This window comes from Tachysurus fulvidraco, chromosome 1 (genome assembly GCF_022655615.1).
Source record: "Tachysurus fulvidraco isolate hzauxx_2018 chromosome 1, HZAU_PFXX_2.0, whole genome shotgun sequence".
NCBI lineage: Eukaryota > Metazoa > Chordata > Actinopteri > Siluriformes > Bagridae > Tachysurus > Tachysurus fulvidraco.
Genome location: NC_062518.1, coordinates 2,133,372 through 2,149,554, shown reverse-complemented (window position 1 = coordinate 2,149,554; position 16,183 = coordinate 2,133,372). Strand labels below are relative to the sequence as shown.

Here is a 16,183-nt window from a genome sequence, read left to right as displayed (position 1 = left end):
TTATAGGTTGTGTTGTTATATTATGTTATGTATATTATAATTTATGAATATTTTAAACATTAAAGCGAAACAGAATACAGTACACAGGACTACATTAACTACATGAGAAAATATTAATAAGTGTATCGTGTGTTCATGGTTACAAACTGAGGACTGCAATACCAGAAAAGGCCAGCAGATGGAAACAAAATCACAGGACTGTCCATGTTCTGTTCTTCACTTTAACTTATTAGACATATTTACTATAATATTACTATAATTATTTTTTTAAAATATGAATATATGTAACGTATTTATTTTTGGACAACGGGGTTAAATCACAATGTTATAATATAAAGAATATTTCCTCGAACAGAGACTGTTATTTTGGAGGCTTTATGGTCGTTAAGATGCTTTCAGTTTCATTTTGACTGTTTAAGCTTCTATAATAACTAACATTATTCCACTGCTGCTGCACTTCGACAGGCTGTAAAATTGTGTCACGTCGAGATTTACTGAACCTCGTTTGGTCTTTATTTGCTTTCATTTTCTGGATCATCACCTGCATATTCACGTTTGTTCTTGTGAGTACTTTTACTGTAATATGGTTTAAAATACAGACATGAGAATGAACTATGATACACTGTCATTTTAGTCATTTATCTTACACTTGATGTAGTTTGTGAGTTTAATAAAATGATCTCTGAACTGAAGAGACAGAGTTTCAGTAAAACCTCCAAGAGTTTACAGAAAGTAGCTGGTTTGTATTTCTGTAAATGAAACTGAATTATTTCTCAGAATTCCATGAGAACTTTTAATCTTCTGGTTTAATATTTAAACATGTATTAACTGATAGATGAAGATTATATTTATTATATCACATGCCAAGGACTTCAGGGTGAACTCACACTATTTAATATCACTTTTGTTTTAGAAAATGGCTCAATGGTTAATAACTGCAGGTAAGTTTCTTTTACAGAGAAAAGAACTGACATTATAACAGTGTGTGGTGTAAAAAACAATTAACTATTTCTTTTTTCTTTTTAATTTAATTCCAGTGCAGCTGATTTTGCAGTGTTTGTGGCAAATATATTCCACTATGGTAGATAATTATTATTGCATTCATTTCACAATAGACAAACATGTATTAACTGATAGGTGAAGATTATGTTTGTTATATCACATGCCACACTTTTACACACTGTGTGTGAATTCACACAAATTCTATTTGTTTTAGAAACATCTCACTATGTGGGTAAAAAATGCAGGTAAGTTTCTTCTGTTACAAAACACAGAGCTGATATTACAATGGTGTGTTGTGTTTATACAAAAAGTCAAGTATCTATCTATCTATCTATCTATCTATCTATCTATCTATCTATCTATCTATCTATCTATCTATCTATCTATCTATCTATCTATCTATCTATCTATCTATCTATTTACTAGTTTATCAGCGTTTGCAGAATCGGTACCCATCACATTCCAGTGGGGTAAATACCTGTTATTGAATTCTTTAGAAAAACTAAGAAAATCACTCAAATGTTCTATTGATGAATTAAAAGTCAATTTTGTTTAGATTCTATTTTGTGTATTAATCCATAAGTAGTATTGCTGATGTAAGGAATAAAACATTGTGTTATGCTGTTATGGGGAAACAATCAGTGACAGGGTCACAGCCATCACCCTGAAATTAATCACTTTCCAATAACAGCACGTCCTAAAGTATTCAATTTTATTCCTTTTAGGTCACAGTAATTAATTTTACAGCACATTAAATGTTCCATCCATTTACAACATATATCATATGTAATGTTAATGGACATTCATGAAAGAAGTTATTTCTTGTTATCACATGATAGAGCAGCTATAAACTTCATTCCCTCACCAGCCAAGTGATTTTCTATGACTTGAAGTGAATTAGATAGAAAAGCAGCTTTTTATGTTACCAAGAAAAGTGTAAACTCCTCAGTTTTGAAGATGTCCAAAAACTTTCTCACAGCTTTCTCTCTGTTTGTTATAAAGCTCTGACACTGGAGACTCCTTCGATTAACAGAAATTCTCCATATCATTAAGATTTTTAATCTAGTTATGTAGAGAATTCCCCACACAAATCCTTGTGACTGAACTGTTACTATAGAAAGATTAACGTGTAAGAACGAGCGCGTTAATATAAAGCTGTAATCAGTAGCATGTGTGAGAATTCAGCATCTCTGTGATATAAATGAGTTTATCTGAAAAGTTGATAGATTACTGTATCACCTGCCACAAACCTTCCAGTTCCAAACACTGTTCCTTATGTGTTAACTTTTTTGCAGCAGGATGAAGTGGATTTCACACTAACAAAAATAACAAAGGTAAGATCACTATGTAACTGAGAAACCATGTTCTGATTGTTTGGTGTACAGATGAGCTGGTGGGAATATTTCAGAAACTGAAAATTAATTGTTTTGATCTTCATCGTCTGATTTCCAGAGATTGATGGATTTCATACCTGAGAAAGGTAAGTTTCCTGTACTCTCAAACTCAAGTATAAATGACTTATTGATGATTATACTGTATATACTGTATCATATACCTTAGAACTTTTAATTAAAACATAACCTTTTACTTCTTGTCCCTTTACAACAGTGTCTGCACATGTTTTCCAATGCCATAGACATAGAACCATTTACTTGTACTTTTCAACAATGTCCACATATCTCTGCACTGCTATAGTCTTTATATTTATTCACTGTACATTTTTACATATCTATCTATCTATCTATCTATCTATCTATCTATCTATCTATCTATCTATCTATCTATCTATCTATCTATCTATCTATCTATCTATCTATCTATAACACGCTGTACATATACAGTTAGGTCCATATATATTTGGACACAGGCCCTATATATATATTTTTTAAGGTATTTACAAAAACATTTTCAAGCTGTAGTTGTATAGGTATAGTGGGCTGAAAGTGCAGTCTCTCAGGATTAATCTGAGGGTATTTAAATCCAAATTGGAGGAAGGGTTTAGGAATTACAGCTCTTCAGAGTAACACCCCCCCCCCCTTCAAGGGACCAAAAGTAATTGGACAATTGAATCAAAAGCTGTTTCGTGCACAGGTGTAAGTTATTCCTTTATCAATCTCTTCATCAATTAAACAGGTAAAAGGTCTGGAGTTGATTCTAAGTGTGGTATTTGCATTTGGAATCTGTTGCTGTGAACCTACTTCATGAGCTCTCCATGCAAGTCAAACAGGCCATCGTTAGGCTTCAAAAACAAAACAAATCCATCAGAGAGATAGCAGGAACAATAAGAGTAGTCAGATCAACAGTTTGTAACATTCTGTGAAAAAAAGAATGAAATGGTGAGCTCAGCAACATAAAAAGGCCTGGTCGTCCACGAGAGACGACAGTAGTAGATGATCGCAGGATCCTCTCCATGGTAAAGCAAAACCTATTCACAACATCCAGCCAAGTGAAGGACACTCTCCAGGAGGTAGGCGTGTCATTGTCAAAGTCTACAATCACGAGAAGACTTCAAGAGAAAGTAAGCTGAACCTTTACCAGAATGACAGGAAGAGAGAAGTATGGGAAAGGCTCGGAACAGCTCATGATCCAAAGCATACAACATCATCTGTAAAACATAGTGGTGGCAGTATAATGGCATGGGCATGCATGGCTTCCACTGGGTCACTGGTGTTTAGTGATGATGTGACAGAAGACAGAAAGAACTAGATGAATTTTTATTTAACTTATTCATGATTATACTGTATATACTGTATTATATACCTAAAAACTTTTAATTCAAAAATATATCATTCTCTGTGCTTCTCTACTTTGTCCATTCTGTTTCAGTCGGATGGCCAAAAGAGCTCAAGTTCCACATCTTGGTCATTGGGAATGACTTGAATTACCACAAGGACATTTTGAAAAGTCTTGGTATCAAAGACAAAGGGATCTCCATGGATAAAAGTGATGTCATCATCGCTTTCGTTCCAATTGTGTCTCGAGCCGGAACGGACATTCAAGCCGCTCTTCAGATGATACCAGGTAACTGTTCCAAGGAAAAACTGATTCATCTTTTCATAACACAAGCTTTAAATTTGATCAGTCAATCTTAAAATGAAATTTTACTGTAGTTGTTATATTTTCCATCCTAGAAACCCGTCCTGCCGTTCTCGTGGTGCTCCATCACACCTTTAGTCCGGATCACATTGCTCCAGACAGCAGGCGCATTATTGACAGGAGCAATATATTCTCTGTGGACATGCTCTTCTATGAAAACAAAGGACTGCTGAACTGTTTCAAGAACACAAAAGCACTGGAAGAAACAACAAAGTATTTACAAAACTTCAAGGCGAATCGCAATAAGATCATTAATGGTACAGACCATTGTATATAATTTAACTTTTTCAGGTTAAGATATATTCAGCTTGAACAATACATCACTGTCTTTATTCCAGTACTTACAGATAATAAATATCTCCTTACAGAAACATCAGTAAAACAACTGTGCTAGAAAATTAATCAACACTGATCAGTTTCAAGCAGTGAACCTCAGTGTGGTTAAATTGAACAAAATGAAAACTAAAAGACTTTCAAATCACATGAGCCACTGTTTTATTCACAATAGAAGATAGATAACATAACAAGTGTTTAAACGGAGAGATTTTACACTTTTATTCACTTAATCAGCTCAATTCTAATTTGATGCCTGCATCTGCGTCAGGGGTGACGTACATTTAACTATAGAGTGTATTTCAGTGTTAATGGGATCCAGATAAAGATAATAAACCAAACTTAGCTTTAGATTGTACTTCTGTCCGATATCCTATTAGTTGTAATGTCTGTGAAGGTGATTATAGCAATTTAATGGGAATATTTCTGTGTTTAGAGACAAAATGTTAAAAAGAGTGACAATTTTACACACACACACACACACACACACACACACACACACACACACACACACACACACACACACACACACACACACACACACACACATACATGTCTGATTGACATTCTTCTGTAGTTCTTTCTGCAATATTGAGAATAAATCGCATGATCAATCCCAGAGTTTGTCGTCCTTTGTCACACTTTCACACTTTCCTCATCAGACAGACACTTAAACACACCAACAGAGTGTAATGCTAGTTTATAGACATTATATGAAGGCCACAGGCTATAGCAAAAAATGAAATTCTTAACACACACAGATCTGGGGTGTGGTTTAAACAGGAAGTAGCTGTACAAAGCAGGAAGAGATTATAAACCAATGAGATAGAGATGTTAGAGGAACCAGCTATTTTACTGTGTGTAATACTTAATTTAATACATTTAACCTTTTATCTCGTAGTGACTTTTAACCATGGGGATAAAAACAGAGAACATAGAGCACTGATGATTCTTTTATTTGGGCAGAATAAAAAATAAATAAATACATATAAACAGTGTAAAGTAAATAAAAATAAATACGTTAATTTAAATCTAATGAAATGTAACAAACTGTAAAGGTTTTATGTGTTACAACAAGTTTTGATTAACGATTTGTGATTCTTTCAGGAGAACGTAGACTGTTTTTTTTCCATAGTTTAATCATTAATAAAAAGGAGCTTTACAGATCTCTACAGAGGCTTTATACAGATCTGAATGCGAAACTAACAAACGCAGTCCCAACAAGGAAGAAGTATAAAGAAGTGTAATGAACTTGTAAGAAATTTGAACTCGACTCCATTAAAGATGTCTCCAGGTTTGTGCATCTGTTCCCTTGTTCCTTCTTTTGTTAGTTTGAGTATTTTAGAAACTGTAGGATATTTATACAACAATCTGTACACAGAATGACATGAAACACAATAAAAAACAAAAAAGCTGCTCACATGATATAAATTCAAAGCAATTAATCTTTATAGCACTTTTAACAATAGACAAAGCAGCTTTACAGAAGTATAGAAACAGAATAAAAATTGTAAAGTTTAAAATTAAACTTTCTCCAAGTGGTTCTGTCCACACAGGTTGTCCATGCAGATCTATCAGGGATTACGGCAAGACTAGCTATGACAGCATGTAACATGGAGAGCCAGAAGGTTACACAGGCAAGAAAGAATGAGGGAGACTTTTGTTCTTGTTCTTCACTGAAATGAGCAGAACTTGATGTGGCCTTCTGCTGATGTAGCCCATCTGTCTCAAGATTCAACATGCTGTGCATTTTGAGATACTAACTTGCTCAATATGGTTGCACCCACCTGGATAAAAGCAACAACTACTGTACATCAGAATGCTGTTCTTTGACTTTAGCGCAGCGTTCAGTACAGTCCTCCCCACTGATCACTAAGTTCAGTGACCTGGGTATCTGCACCTCCACTTGCAGATGGATTCTGGACTTTCTCACCAACAGACCTCAATCTGTTAGGTTGGGAAACCAGGTATCCTCAACCCTCATTCTGAACACTGGCGTCCCGCAGGGCTGTGTCCTGAGCCCACTACTCTACTCCCTGTTCACCCACGATTTTGCTCCTCTGTATAACTCCAACATCTTCATTAAGTATGCAGATGACACCACCGTAGTCGGCCAAATCGACAACAAGGACGAATCGGCCTACAGTGAAGAGATCCGAAATCTGTCAGCATGGTGTGCCAACAACAACCTGACCCTCAATGCCACAAAGACCAATGAGCTCATTGTAGACTTTCAGAAATCCAACAGCAGGAGACATCGACCAGTCAACATCGACGGAACTGAGGTAGAACGAGTCTCCAGCTTTAAGTTCCTGGGAGTTCACATCTCTGAGGATCTGCCCTGGCAAGCAGATCACTTCAGCTCTGGTTAAAAAAGCACAACAATGCCTGTACTTCTTGAGAAGTCTCAAGAAATCTCATCTGTCCCTGGAGATTTTAAGGAGTTTCTACCGCTGCACCATCAAAAGCATCCTGACCAACTCCATCACCGTATGGTACGGAGGCTCCACTGTGTGTGAACGTAAAGCCCTGCAAAGGGTGGTCAAAACCACCCAATGCATCACTGGCACCCAACTACCTGCCATTGAACACATTGATTCACCACAGCAGATGTCTGCGCAGAGCTCACAACATTATCAGGGACTCTTCACATCCCAGTCATAAACTGTTTAACCTCCTTCCATCAGGAAGGAGATACAGGAACTTGCAAATGATCCAAAATGCAGCTGCCCGGCTTGTTTTCAACCTGCCAAAGTTCTCGCATACCCCCCCGCTGCTGCGATCTCTCCACTGGCTTCCGGTAGCTGCACACATCCGATTCAAAACACTGATGCTGGCCTACAAAGCCAAAAATGGACCAGCTCCCTCTTACCTCAAAGCCCTCATCATTCCTCGTACTGCACCCCGCAACCTCCGATCTACCAGCACTGCTCGACTGGTTCCACCATCTCTCAGGGTAAGAGGCAAGTATACTACAAGACTCTTCTCTGTACTGGCACCAAGGTGGTGGAAAGAAATTCCCATAGAGGTCCGGACAGCTGAGTCACTGGCTATTTTCAAGTGGCGGTTGAAGACCTACTTATTCAGGAAGCACTTTAACTAGCACTTCTTTCCTTATCTTTTGCATTTGCATTTGCAAAAAAAAAAAAAAAAAAACCTGACACTTTTTCATTGTAACTTTGAACAAATGTTTTAAACTCATGGTATCTTAAGTACGTAACCTAGTGAAGCAGCATTAATGTATTCAGTGTTAGAGATTTAAGCTCTTATGTACGTCGCTCTGGATAAGGGCATCTGCCAAAAGCTGTAAATGTAAATGTAAATGTAAACTTAAGCACCAGAACCAGCAGGTTCAGGGACACCTTTTTACCATCCGTCATCATACTACTGAAGTCTACACAACACCGCTAGATCACTACAAAACAAACACAAAACAAAACACTGCATATAACCTCTTTATAATACATGTACATATTACATAGTTTATCCTTTTTACTCCTCATTACATCTGCACTATTTTTTTAATATATATCATATATATGACTTGCTTTAAATATGCTAGATATTTATCTGCACCTTTGCACGACTGCTACATTTTGCACTTCTGGTAGTAAGCAATGACAATAAAGGTGTATCTATCTATCTATCTATCTATCTATCTATCTATCTATCTATCTAGAGGAAACCCACGAGGCACGGGAGAACATGCAAACTCCACAAACACAAGGCGGAGGCGGGAATCGAACCCCCAACCCTGAAGGTGTGAGGCAAACGTGCTAACCACTAAGCCACTGTGCCCCCTTTATTAGACATGTTTACTATAATATACATAACACATGTATTTGTTTGTTAGGGATCAGCACGGATCCGTCAGGGATCAGCGCGGATCCATTAGGGATTCAGTGCAGACTTGTTGCCATGTGCGTTTGTTGTTTGTTTGTGTCACGTGATTGCCCCGTCGACGTCTGCTCCTCCTCGGTCATCACACCTGTTTCCCATTGTGTGTGATTGTCCGTGTCGCTATATATGTGAGCCGCGTTGCATTAGGCAGCGCGGCTTCATTGATTATATTGTGTATTCCCTGTGTAGTGTGGTTTATATTTGTTCTTCCTCATGTATTAAACCCCTTTCATTTGAAGCTATCCTGCGTACGGGTCTGTATCCAATCCACCTCTGCCACGGGTCCTGACATTGTTTTTAAATTATGAATATATTTAACGTATTTATTTTTGGACAACGGGGTTAAATCACAATGTTATAATGTAAAGAATATTTCCCCGAACAGAGACTCTTATTTTGGAGGCTTTATGGTCGTTAAGATGCTTTCAGTTTCATTTTGACTGTTTAAGCTTCTATAATAATTGAACATTATTCCACTGCTGCTGCACTTCGACAGGCTGTAAAATGGTGTCACGTCAAGATTTAATGAAGCTCGTTTGGGCTTCATTTGCTTTCATTCTCTGGTTAATCACCAACATGTTCCAGCTTGTACTTGTGAGTACTTTTACTGTAATATGGTTTAAAATACAGACATGAGAATGAACTATGATACACTGTCATTTTAGTCATTTATCTTACACTTGATGTAGTTTGTGAGTTTAATAAAATGATCTCTGAACTGAAGAGACAGAGTTTCAGTAAAACCTCCAACAGAAAGTAGCTGGTTTGTATTTCTGTAAATTAAACTGAATCATTTCTCAGAATTCCATGAGAAATTTTAATCTTCTGGTTTAATATTTAAACATGTATTAACTGATAGATGATAATTATATTTATTATATCACATGCCAAGGACTTCAGGGTGAACTCACACTTTTTAATATAATTTTTGTTTTAGAAAATGGCTCAATGGTTAATAACTGCAGGTGAGTTTGTTTTACAGAGCAAAGAACTGACATTATGACAATGTATGTTTATATAAAAAAAAACAATTAACCATTAAATTTTTGGTATTTTAATTTTTTATTATTATTTTTTTCCAGCGCAGCCGATTTGGCAGCATTTGTGCCAGCGATATTCCACTATGGTAGATAATTGTTATTGCATTCATTTCACATTAGACAAACATGTATTAACTGATAGATATAGATTATGTTTGTTATATCACATGCCACACTTTTACACACTGTGTGAACTCACACTTTTTAAAATTCTATTTGTTTTAGAAACATCCTGTTAAGTCGGTAATACTCTCCTATAACAGCACGTCCTAATGTATTCAGTTTTATTCCTTTTAGATCACAGTAATTTTTACAGCCACATTAAATGTTCCATCCATTTACAACATATTTACATGTAATGTTAATGGACATTCATGAAAGAAGTTAGTTCTTGTTACCACATGATAGAGCAGCTATAAACTTCATTCCCTCACCAGCCAAGTGATTTTCTATGTCTTGAAGTGAATTAGATCGAAAAGCAGCTTTTTATGTTACCAAGAAAAGTGTAAACTCCTCAGTTTTGAAGATGTCCAAAAACTTTCTCACAGCTTTCTCTCTGTTTGTTATAAAGCTCTGACACTGGAGACTCCTTCGATTAACAGAAATTCTCCATATCATTAAGATTTTTAATCTAGTTATGTAGAGAATTCCCCACACAAATCCTTGTGACTGAACTGTTACTACAGAAAGATTAACGTGTAAGAACGAGCACTGTATCACCTGCCACAAACCTTCCAGTTCCAAACACTGTTCCTTATGTGTTAACTTTTTTTGCAGCAGGATGAAGTGGATTCCACACTAACAAAAATAACAAAGGTAAGATCACTATGTAACTGAGAAACCATGTTCTGATTGTTTGGTGTACAGATGAGCTGGTGGGAATATTTCAGAAACTGAAAATTAATTGTTTTGATCTTCATCATCTGATTTCCAGGTATTGATGGATTTCATACTTGAGAAATGTAAGTTTCCTGTACTCTCAAATTCAAGTATAAATGACTTATTGATGATTATACTGTATATACTGTATAATATACCTTAAAACTTTTAATTAAAACATAACCTTTTACTTCTTGTCCCTTTACAACAGTGTCTGCACATGTTTTACAATGCCATAGACATAGAACCATTTACTTGTACTTTTCAACAATGCCCACATATATATATATTACATACTGTACATATGCTACATATTTATCTGCACTTGTCTATTTGCACAATTGCTGCTCTTTGCCCTTCTGGTACATGCCAATCTGCAATTTGTTGCTGTTTACCTGTACTATGCAATGACAATAAAGTTCTATCTATCTATCTATCTATCTATCTATCTATCTATCTATCTATCTATCTATCTATCTATCTATCTATCTATCTATCTATCTATCTATCTATCTATCTATCTATCTATACACAGCACAGGGCTGATATTACTACAGTGTATACTGTCTATACAAATTTCTTTCTTTCTTTCTTTCTTTCTTTCTTTCTTTCTTTCTTTCTTTCTTTCTTTCTTTCTTTCTTTCTTTCTTTCTTTCTTTCAGTACTTACAGATAATAAATATCTCTTTACGGAAACATAAGTAAAACAACTGTGCTAGAAAATTAATCAACACTGATCAGGTTCAAGCAGTGAACCTCAGTGTGGTACAATTGAACAAAATGAAAACTAAAAGACTTTCAAATCACATGAGCCACTGTTTTATTCACAATAGAAGATAGATAACATAACAAGTGTTTAAACGGAGAGATTTTACACTTTCATTCACTTAATCAGCTCAATTCTAATTTAAAAAACCTTTGGGACATGGGCATGTTTACATGGTGTAGCATCTGAGTCAGGGGTGACGTACATTTAACTATAGAGTGTATTTCAGTGTTAATGGGATCCAGATAAAGTTAATAAAGCAAACTTAGCTTTAGATTGTACTTCTGTATGATATCCTATTAGTTATAATGTCTGTGAAGGTGATTATAGCAATTTAATGGGAATATTTCTGTGTTTAGAGACAAAATGTTAAAAAGAGTGACAAATTTTGATTTTTAACAACTTTATGGTTGTTAAAATGGGTTCAGTTTCATTTTGAGTGTTTAAGATTTTTTAATAACTGAACATTATTCCACTTCGACAGACCATAAAATGGAGTCACGTCGAGATTTACTGAACCTCGTTTGGGCTTTATTAGCTTTCATTCTCTGGTTAATCACCTGCATGTTCCAGCTTGTACTTGTGAGTACTTTTACTGTAATATGGTTTAAAATACAGACATGTGAATGAACTATGATACACTGTCATTTTATTCATTTATCTTGCACATGATGTAGTTTGTGAGTTTAATAAAATGATCTCTGAACTGAAGAGACAGAGTTTCAGTAAAACCTCTAAGAGTTTACAGAAAGTAGCTGGTTTGTATTTCTGTAAATGAAACTGAATTATTTCTCAGAATTCCATGAGAACGTTTAATCTTCTGGTTTATTATTTAAACATGTATTAACTGATAGATGAAGATTATATTTATTATATCACATGCCAAGGACTTCAGGGTGAACTCACACTTTTTAATATTATTTTTATTTTAGAAAATGACTCAATGGTTAATAACTGCAGGTGAGTTTCTTTCACAGAGCAAAGAACTGACATTATAACAGTGTGGTGTCTATATAAAAAACAATTAACCATTTATTTTTGTATTTTAATTTTTTTTTCAGTGCAGCGGAGTTGGAAGCCGATGTTGCATTGTTTGTGCCAAGTATTTTCCACTATGGTAGATAACTGTTATTGCATTCATTTTACATTAGATAAACATGTATTACCTGATAGATGTAGATTATTTTTGTTATATCACATGCCACAGTTTTACACACTGTGTGTACTTACACTTTTAAAAATTCTATTTGTTTTAGAAACCTCATGCTAATAGTGTAAGAAATGCAGGTAAGTTTCTTCTGTTATAAAACACAGAGCTGATATTAGAATGGTGTGGTTTATTTATTTATCTATCTATCTATCTATCTATCTATCTATCTATCTATCTATCTATCTATCTATCTATCTATCTATCTGTCTATCTGTCTATCTATCTATCTATCTATCTATCTATCTATCTATCTATCTATCTATCTATCTATCTATCTATCTATCTATCTGTCTGTCTATCTGTTTATTTGCTAGTTTATCAGCGTTTGCAGAATCGGCACCCATCACATTCCAGTGGGGTAAATACATGTTATTGAATTCTTTAGAAAATCACTCAAATGTTCTATTGATGAATTAAAAGTCTATTTTGTTTAGATTCTATTTTGTGTATTAATCCATAAGTAGTATTGCTCATGTAAGGAATAAAATGTTGTGTTATGCAGTTATGGGGAAACAATCAGTGACAAGGTCACAGCCATCAACCTGAAGTTAATTACTTTCCAATAACAGCACGTCCTAAAGTATTTAATTTTATTCCTTTTAGATCACAGTAATTTTTACAGCCACATTAAATGTTCCATCCATTAACAACATATTTGCATGTAATGTTAATGGACATTCATGAAAGAAGTTAGTTCTTGTTATCACATGATAGGGCAGCTATAAACATCATTCCCTCACCAGCCAAGTGATTTTCTATGACTTGAAGTGAATTAGATCGAAAAGCAGCTTTTTATGTTACCAAGAAAAGTGTAAACTCCTCAGTTTTGAAGATGTCCAAAAACTTTCTCACAGCTTTCTCTCTGTTTGTTATAAAGCTCTGACACTGGAGACTCCTTCGATTCACAGAAATTCTCCATATCAACAAGATTTTTAATCTAGTTATGTAGAGAATTTCCCACACAAATCCTTGTGACTGAACTGTTACTATAGAAAGATTAACGTGTAAGAACGAGCGCGTTAATATAAAGCTGTAATCAGTAGCATGTGTGAGAATTCAGCATCGCTGTGATATAAATGAGTTTATCTGAAAAGTTGATAGATTACTGTATCACCTGCCACAATCCTTCCAGTTCCAAACACTGTTCCTTATGTGTTAATTTTTTTTGCAGCAGGATGAAGTGGATTTCACACTAACAAAAATAACAAAGGTAAGATCACTATGTAACTGAGAAACCATGTTCTGATTGTTTGGTGTACAGATGAGCTGGTGGGAATATTTCAGAAACTGAAAATTAATTGTTTTGATCTTCATCGTCTGATTTCCAGGGATTGATGGATTTCATACATGACAAAGGTAAGTTTCCTGTACTCTGAAATTCAAGGATAAATGACTTATTGATGATTATACTGTATATACTGTATCATATACCTTAAAACTTTTAATTATAACATAACCTTCTACTTGTTCTATCTATCTATCTATCTATCTATCTATCTATCTATCTATCTATCTATCTATCTATCTATCTATCTATCTATCTATTTATTTCACTTATTGATGATTATGCTGTATATACTGTATTGTACCTTAAAACTTTGTAATTGAAACATATATCATTCTCTGTGCTTCTTTACTTTGTCTATTCAGTTTCAGTTGGAGAGCCAGAAGAGCTCAAGTTCCACATCTTGGTCACTGGGAATGACTTGAATTGCCACAAGGACATTTTGAAAAGTCTCGGTATCATAGACGAAGGGATCTCCATGGATAAAAGTGATGTCATCATCGCTTTCGTTCCAATTGTGTCTCGAGCCGGAACGGACATTCAAGCCGCTCTTCAGATGATACCAGGTAACTGTTCCAAGGAAAAACTGATTCATCTTTTCATAACACAAGCTTTAAATCTGATCAGTCATCTCTACTGAAAATCAAAAATTTACTGTAGTTGTTATATTTTCCATCCTAGAATCCCATCATGCCGTTCTCGTGGTGCTCCATCACACCTTCGATCCGGATCACGTTGCTCCAGACAGCGGGCGCAATATTGACAGGAGCAATATATTCTCTGTGGACATGCTCTTCTATGAAAACATGGGAATGCTGAACAGTTACAAGAACACAAAAGCACTGGAAGAAACAACAAAGTATTTACAAAAATTCAAGGCAAATCGTAATAAGACCATTAATGGTACAGACCGTTGTATATAATTTAACTTTTTCAGGTTAAGATATATTCAGGTTGAACAATATATCACTGTCTTTATTCCAGTACTTTCATTCACTGCGTCAGGGGTGACGTACATTTAACTATAGAGTGTATTTCAGTGTTAATGGGATCCAGATAAAGATAATAAACCAAACTTAGCTTTAGATTGTACTTCTGTCTGATATCCTATTAGTTGTAATGTCTGTGAAGGTGATTATAGCAATTTAATGGGAATATTTCTGTGTTTAGAGACAAAATGTTAAAAAGAGTGACAATTTTACACACACACACACACACACACACACACACACACACACACACACACACACACACACACACACACACACACACACACACACACACACACACACACGTCTGATTGACATTCTTATGCAGTTCTATCTGCAATATTGAGAATAAATCGCATGATCAATCCCAGATTTTGTCGTCCTTTGTCACACTTTCACACTTTCCTCATCAGACAGACACTTAAACACACCAACGTAGTGTAATGCTAGTTTATAGACATTATATGAAAATCACAGGCTTTACTTTAGGTTTTTAAAGCAAAAAATGAATTTCTTAACACACACAGATCTGGGGTGTGGTTTAAACAGGAAGTAGCTGTACAAAGCAGGAAGAGATTATAAACCACTGAGATAAAGATGTTACTGAAACCAGCTATTTTACTGTGTGTAATACTTAATTTAATACATTTAACCTTTTATCTTTTAGTGACTTTTAACCATGGGGAGGAAAACAGAGAACTTAGAGCACTGATGATTTTTTTATTTGGGCAGAATAAAAAAAAAAAGAAACACATATAAACAGTGTAAAGTAAATAAAAATAAATACGTTAATTTAAATCTAATGAAATGTAACAAACTGTAAAGGTTTTATGTGTTACAACAAGTTTTGATTAACGATTTGTGCTTTTTTTCGGGAGAACGTAGACTGTTTTATTTGCCTAATTAATAAAAATTAGTCATTAATAAAAAGGAGCTTTACAGATCTCTACAGAGGCTTTATACAGATCTGAAAGTGAAACTAATAAACGCAGTCACCACAAGGAAGAAGTATAAAGAAGTGTCAAGAACTTGTAAGAAATTTGAACTCGACTCCCTTAAAGATGTCTCCAGGTTTGTGCATCTGTTCCTTTGTTCCTTCTTTTGTTACTTTTTTAATTAATGGCTGTTTTAACATTTGTGGAGCAGAAGATTATTATTTTTATTACTACACCTGTTGTTGGGCATGTAGCATTTTCAGGATGTGTTTCTAACACACAGTGTCTGCCATATAACTGTTTATATCATTTTAATGAACTGTTACATATCAGACACTGCATATTAAAAATAAGTTAATAATAATTTCCAAACACGAGTTTGTATATTACTATAGTTAACAGCCTGCAGAAAGAAAAAACACTTCTTTAAGTTTCTCAAAGTGAGAGAAGCTCTTTATAAAGCCTATATAGACGCTGAATAAAAAAATTCATGAATTAAAGTATTTAAATCAAAGGAAGAATTTCTATTAAAGTAAGTGCAACAAGTGAAAATCACAGAAATAAGTGAATAAGTAGGGGCAAGTCATAGCCTAATGGTTAGAGAGTCTGACTCGTAATCCTAAGGTTGTGGGTTCGAGTCTCGGGCCGGCCACGACTGAGGTGCCCTTGAGCAAGGCACCGAACCCCCCAACTGCTCCCCGGGCGCCGCAGCATAAATGGCTGCCCACTGCTCTGGGTGTGTGTTCATG

General features: G+C 35.1%; 1 protein-coding gene across 3 annotated transcripts; it reads left to right on the top strand.

Annotated features, from left to right (window-relative positions):
• The first annotated feature begins 403 nt into the window (after nucleotides 1-403).
• LOC113660631 lies at nucleotides 404-14,869 on the top strand. Of its 3 annotated transcripts, none has more exons than XM_047800199.1 (18): nucleotides 404-563; nucleotides 914-941; nucleotides 1,038-1,081; nucleotides 1,217-1,247; nucleotides 1,429-1,472; nucleotides 2,301-2,336; nucleotides 2,455-2,482; nucleotides 3,829-4,023; nucleotides 4,134-4,355; nucleotides 11,500-11,597; nucleotides 11,948-11,975; nucleotides 12,077-12,132; nucleotides 12,272-12,302; nucleotides 12,540-12,580; nucleotides 13,394-13,435; nucleotides 13,554-13,581; nucleotides 13,876-14,076; nucleotides 14,192-14,869. In XM_047800199.1, the coding sequence occupies exons 2-18, from the start codon at nucleotides 917-919 to the stop codon at nucleotides 14,431-14,433; spliced, it is 1,392 nt and encodes a 463-aa protein (XP_047656155.1). In that variant the 5' UTR covers nucleotides 404-563; nucleotides 914-916; the 3' UTR covers nucleotides 14,434-14,869. The 3 variants fall into 3 exon arrangements, with proteins under 3 accessions (XP_047656155.1, XP_047656146.1, XP_047656153.1); XM_047800190.1 differs by having other exon boundaries at nucleotides 405-563; nucleotides 2,298-2,336; XM_047800197.1 differs by having other exon boundaries at nucleotides 405-563; nucleotides 2,298-2,336; nucleotides 12,540-12,583; nucleotides 13,397-13,435.
• The last annotated feature ends 1,314 nt before the right edge of the window (nucleotides 14,870-16,183 follow it).